Source organism: Hibiscus syriacus, unplaced genomic scaffold (genome assembly GCF_006381635.1).
Source record: "Hibiscus syriacus cultivar Baekdansim isolate YM2019G1 unplaced genomic scaffold, ASM638163v2 tig00116997_pilon, whole genome shotgun sequence".
Taxonomy (NCBI): domain Eukaryota; kingdom Viridiplantae; phylum Streptophyta; class Magnoliopsida; order Malvales; family Malvaceae; genus Hibiscus; species Hibiscus syriacus.
The window spans coordinates 3692166-3698580 of NW_024063513.1; the positions used below are offsets into that span (position 1 = coordinate 3692166).

At 31.8% G+C, this 6415-nt stretch overlaps 1 protein-coding gene across 1 annotated transcript; it reads right to left on the reverse strand.

Annotated features, from left to right (window-relative positions):
- Positions 1-2613: 2613 nt before the first annotated feature.
- Positions 2614-5745, reverse strand: LOC120194204 (coniferyl alcohol acyltransferase-like). Its single transcript, XM_039196589.1, has 2 exons — positions 5335-5745; positions 2614-3604 (listed from the first exon to the last, which is right to left on the reverse strand). The coding sequence occupies exons 1-2, from the start codon at positions 5743-5745 to the stop codon at positions 2648-2650; spliced, it is 1368 nt and encodes a 455-aa protein (XP_039052520.1). The 3' UTR covers positions 2614-2647.
- Between the last annotated feature and the right edge of the window lie 670 nt (positions 5746-6415).

A 6415-nucleotide genomic window follows, 5' to 3' on the forward strand; every position in this document is an offset into this window, starting at 1 on the left:
TAGTAGAAGTAATGATACCTTTTATTGCGTTTTCTGGTTGGGTGAAGATAGCATACAAAACATATAATAAAAGGATGCTGAGGTCAATGTGTACAATTTTTCCAAAAGTCGGGTGCCCTAGTTCTTATTTTTTAAATAGCTTGCAGGAAAAAAAAAGGTAAATACTATTGTATATATGTTCAGATCAAACTACTCTTTAAGGTTTAGTTTTGAATTTTGATGGATATGATACACATAAATTAGTATTTAATGCGGTATTGATCTATATGCTTTATTGTACTATCCGTTGTAGGGTAAGCCTTGAATGGAGGACGAATTTTTATAGGAAGACAATTGTTGTGTTGGCCAACAACTCCATTGTCAACACTAATCAGGACCTTGGTAAGCATCATGGTTAGATTTACTGATTAAAAAACATCGTGGTTAGGTTTATTCAATATATTATGGAAACTAATTGATTATAATTCTTTTACGTAATTTCCAATGTTTTCATTTTATTGTCTTTTTACATTTTTATTATTTTTTATCCAAAATAGTTTTTTTGGTTGATACATAATTTAATTAACCAATATTATTCAATTTGTATCATCAGGAAAAAAGAAACTATCTACTTTTTGTTTTTATAAATAAGAAAATTCTACAACGCTCGATGAACAGCGATGAGCGACATTAATTTAATTTATAAAAATTTAAAATTTTAAAGGGCTCAACGTATAATTATAAATTAGTTGAAAATTTAAAGTTAAATTATATCGATGACCGCTTAACTATTGCCCCTTTTTATTTTGACCGTCATTTTTGAAATTTTGTTAATCGAGTCACTCAACTGTTTAAATGCATTCAATTAAGCCACTTTCCTTAATATTTAACGGAAAAGCTGACGTGGCAGTTAAAATATTTGATATTATTACACATTTGGTCCATATTACTCATATATTCTATCAATTTGGTCCTAATTTTGATAAATTAAAATAAACTTAACCCTCAAATCAAATGGTACCAAATTAGTCTTTATTAATCATATTATTTCAATTTGTAGGAAAACAAACAACAAAGAAAATAAAACTTACAAAAAATTGATTTCATTTTTGAGAAATTAAAAAAAAAAATCAAACGCTTTGATTTCAAAAATACATCTATATTAAGTAAAATCAAAATTTAAACTCATAAAAATTAATCCAAAACAATTAGATTTTATTTATAATGCGACGAATTAGGTAGAAGTAAAATTATAATACTTGGATAGATGAGTAATTAAAAACAAATATATTTAAACAAATGGTCTAAAAGTAATTACAAATTAAAATAAAACATCTAATTTAAACTCCTAAAATCATTGAAAGATACAATTTAAACACATGAATTTGTCAAACTAATTGTCTTGTGTGTATCAATGTAAAATATAGCATTTTAAGATAAAAAAAAGAACATGGAGAAATCTTGGCACGTCACAAAACATTGACATGTTTATTTTACTTTTTTGTTAGAAATAATAAAAGCGATAAAGAGAGAAGAAAAATTGTGCTGGCTGACATTAAATTGAATTCTTCTCCAATTAACTACTTTGGCATATTTGATGCTTAAATTTATTTTAATTTATTAAAATTAAGACCAAATTGATAGAATATATAAGTAATAATGATTAAAAGTGTAATTATACTAAATATTTTAACTGTCACATCAATTTTTTTTTCTTTATTATAAACCATGTATGATGTTTTTACCCAACTTTAATTATTCTTAAAAATAATATTTTTTTCATTAAACAAATTCTGGTATCGTAGTATACACGATTAAACTCGTTAAACGTTATATTTCGGATTTTATTGTCATCGTTTCAAAATTTAAAACGAGTTGCCCGATATAGAAAGTGAAATATGCAACGCAATTAGGGTAACCCCAATTAAGGAATTTCAAAGCAAGCACGTCTCCCCTTGCGATTCTAGGTATTCGATTCACTCTTTCCAAGAGGTAATTGAACTCCTTTACGGACCCAACTTTTTAATGGACTTGGATTAATAGCCCATATGATTTTAGCGAAATTAATACATGATTAAATATCTTAAACTAAATAATAATATAACAAAATTATAATTACAGACTATAAAATTAGAGTAGGTTAAATCAATAATTACTCATAAATATTTGAAGTGTCCAAATTAACCACTGAAATAAAATATGAGCATAAAAGGAAAATGTTAAAAACTTAATCAATATTTTAAAAAAGATAACATATACGGATAGTGAAAGATAAACATCGATAATACTAATAAAAATGCATTCAATGATAATATATTGACTAACTGACTTGATCACAATCCAATCACAATATATCTTTAGTGATTGTGAGCGTCTATTAATAAAATAGAATCAATACGAGAGTCCAAAGTGGTACCACGTAAAAACACTAAAAAGCTACTAAACTCAAAAGATTTATTGTCACATTTTTATTGTATAAAAATAATAATCTCATATATTCACAAAACGCAATACAACTTGCATATTCATAGCAAGAATAAGTCACTCCTTGTGACACACTTATACACGACAAGCAAACAAATTCGAGCGCACGAGATATTCTTATTCAAATATATAATTAGCTCCATTTGATTGATTTATCTTCTTCTTTACTTACCCAAAATGAAACCTAGAGATCAAGGTAATCAAACGTTAAGGGTCTGAACACATGTGCTGCCTCTTTTTCTATCTGCTCCAACTGCCCTTTCAATAGTAGCATGTAGACCACCCAATCACCATCTCTCGCTGTACTGGGCATCGGCATAACGTACCCACAAAGACCACCCCATGGGAAATGGTATGACCCAAAAGCAGGACAACCCCATCCAAAATCCACCTTCGATACCGGGAACCGCAGCCCTGACGACACGACCAATGCCGGCCCATCACCCTTCACAACGTTGTACACCCTTGTCATCGTGGGCTCGGGGCGGTGAGCTTCGACCCAATCAATCAAGCCTAGGAAATGTTCCTTTGTCGTCCCGAGTTTTAGAAACTCGTGGACTTGTTTCGCCACCGAACATAAAGGCTTTTCGGTTAGTTCACCGATTGTTTCGGACCCGTACGGGATGGATAGCACATTTCCAAAGAGAGACCGCATGAAAGTGGCCCTGTTTGGACCTCCTTCGTCGAGCCTTGCTCTCCCATCCACAACAATCCCCAATTTCGATATCTTTCTTCTATCTTTATCGGCAGTGTAAGTTGCCACCATCTTCCACAAATACGCGCTAAATGACTCGAGCTTGGTCTGTTTGTAGCCGTCAGAGGAGGCGAGTGACTGAAGCTCATTGAGTTGGTCGGCATTAACGTAATATATCCGACTTATGAGATGACCAGTTGGTTCATTGCTTTCTTCAGGAGGTGGCAAGGACGGTATGGACACATAAAAGTCGTCCAGGGAAGGGTCGACGCACCCTGGTCGTCTCGGATTCAACAGAGATCGACGAAAACTTGGCAGCATTGAAACCGGTTTCGACTGAGCTAGTTCGGCCCATGACACAAGGAACATGTTGGCTGTGTATGCATCAGATACTCGATGATCAAACGAGCATCCCACCACCATACCACCACATTTAAGTTCGGTTGCCTGGTAAACATCAAAAGTAAACCAATTTTAGCCATGAATTAATAATTTAATGAAGTTGGATTAAGTTAAATTTGAAATTGTCCAAACTTAAATAAATCCAAAACTATAATGATATCTTTTCAATAATTCATGTGAACTTAAAGAATATAATCATAATATAAAAACAGAATACAATAATCAACTTCTAAAAACATTATTCCCTTCCACCTACCCTAGGTGAGGCGTATTTGTAAATTGATAAACATTTGAAAATAGCAACCAATAAATTAGCAAGTGAGTAAACTTATATTTTTGGCACCAATTACCAACTACTTAAGTCCTTATTGTTTTGGCACTCTATCTTTAGCCAACGACATGGGGAAGTCACTTGAATTTTAGGTAATAAGACCAAATAAATAAATGGTACTCGTGAGTCATGCCCAAATAAATTTTGAGAAAAAAACATATGCAAAAGCAAAAGCCTGTGATGTAAGATTATGAAAAGTGATAATATTGTGTGCGATTTCCTCTATTTCATCGTATCAACCTTGTTTTTGATTAAATATTTGACAAAATACTTTAAAATGTAATGTTATGTATAGATTTTATATTTTATAATTAAATCTAAAATAAAAAATACTTTTACGATTGAAATTAAATTTTGATTCCTCCTGTTTAACAAGAGATAAAAATTATAAAAAATTATTTTATTAAGTTTCTCGACTATTAAAAATTACAAAACGGTCACTTATTATTCATCATGTTCCAAACTTATATTTTTTAGTAAAAATATTGGTGGTTGTCTAAGGCGAACGTTAACATGATGACTGAGATATAATAGTCGTTTGAGATTATAAGATCAGATTTTATTATATCACAGTCACCAGACCAATGTTCACCTCAAAATACCATCAATATTTTAACAGAAAAAGACGTGTTTGGAACATAATGAATAGTCAGGTGACCGTTTTATAACTTTTTAATAGTCAAAGGACTTAACAAAAGAACGTTCTATATTAGGGGATCATTTTGTAACTTTTAATAATCAAAGGACTTAATAAAACAATACCTTATAGTCGGGAAACTATTTGTGTACTTTACCCTAAATTTTATTACTCATATTTTAAATTTAACTTAAATCATATAATTGTATATAATGTTAATACCACGTATGATATGAATCTAATTCAACTTGATTCATAATCATATATAAACACAACATAACAAAATAATTAAAATATATAAAGCTATTAATGTGGTAGAAATATATAAAGACATAACATCTTGAATTTGATTATCAATTATGGATTGAGACATGAATATATATATATATATATATATATATATATATATATATATATATATATATATAATTAACAAGAAAATTATCATCAAAAGGGCTATCATCAATAATCTCAATTTTTTTGACAATTACTCTTAAATTTAATTGATATGATGTATAATAATACATAAGTTTATATATAATCAATAAATTCTGAAAATTTATATTGTACATTTAAATTTGAATTTTTTCACTGTGTACAAGAATTATCAGACACCCAATTTTCCACTACATAGAAACGCCCATCTCGATATGTTTTTTATTAACTTATTTGTTTTTGTTTAATTTTTAACATTTATTTGGGCAACGAATAATCTTCATATTCTATTAGTAACACATTGCTTATATTTTTAGATATTTTGAATAATAAAGCAACGATTTGTCCACTGCAACTAATGTACGTACGTACCTGAACGGCCATCACACCATGTTTATTCTTAGGTACGAATTTACCTTCAACGCTCTCATCAGGGTTATGGAAGTTGAGATTTCGAAGCTCAATATCTGCATAAGCCTCCACGAAATCCACCCCTCGATTGTTACACAGAAGCTCGGGCTCCCCCAGTGCGTTGGGGACAACCTCGCCGGCCAAAGCATAGTAAGGGAGAAGAGCTTCGGCCAAGGCCTTCTTCAGAACACTAACCGAGCCGCAGGAGGCGGACACTGGTTTCTTGTAGCAGAAGAAAACGCCGAAATGGAGGGGCGGCAGAAGCAAGTCTAGGTTGGTGAACGGCAACCAGTGCTCTTGGAACGGCACCAGTGGCGCCACCACGTCGGTTTTGATCACCGTCACCGTGAATTCTCCTTTCGCCGGTCCCATTTTCTTATGGTTGTAATATGGGAGTGGGATAGAGATGGTGATTGGGACTATAATCGGTGCATATCAAAGACTAGTTAGAGAGGGGATTTATAGAAAACAGTGGGGAAGCAAACAATAGTCGTCTCAAGTATTATAATTGGCAAATGTTGCACACAATTTGTTCTGTTAGAATGTTACATCCATCCCTTGCATAAATTATTCAACAAAATTGCATCTGACTTGCGTATCATCGCCAGCTTATTCCTTTTTTAAATTCCACTCAACTATTTTTCTTTTTTTTTTTCCTTCAATAAAAATCAATTTTTATTTTAATTACGGGATATCATTTAACAGCGTATAAGATAAAACCTCCCTCAGTCGATGTGAAAATTAGGGAAGCGCAGCCAGCCTGATTATTTTAATTAATACCATACCAAAAGTTTCAGTTGGATGATGATGCCTTACTTTCTCAGTTTACACAAGCCCCCAGAAAATCGTTTTCTTCAATTAAATTAACTTCGGGGGTTTATGACCTTTTCAAAAATTGACCACAAAAAAAGTACGTCACTTTTCTTTGTTCAAACGTCAATGAAGGCCATTACGCAATTTACGCTTCATCTTCTTCATCTATTTCTTATGTCTGCCCTGACACTGGATTGGAGCCACCCTCGACTTAAATTTTATGTAACCA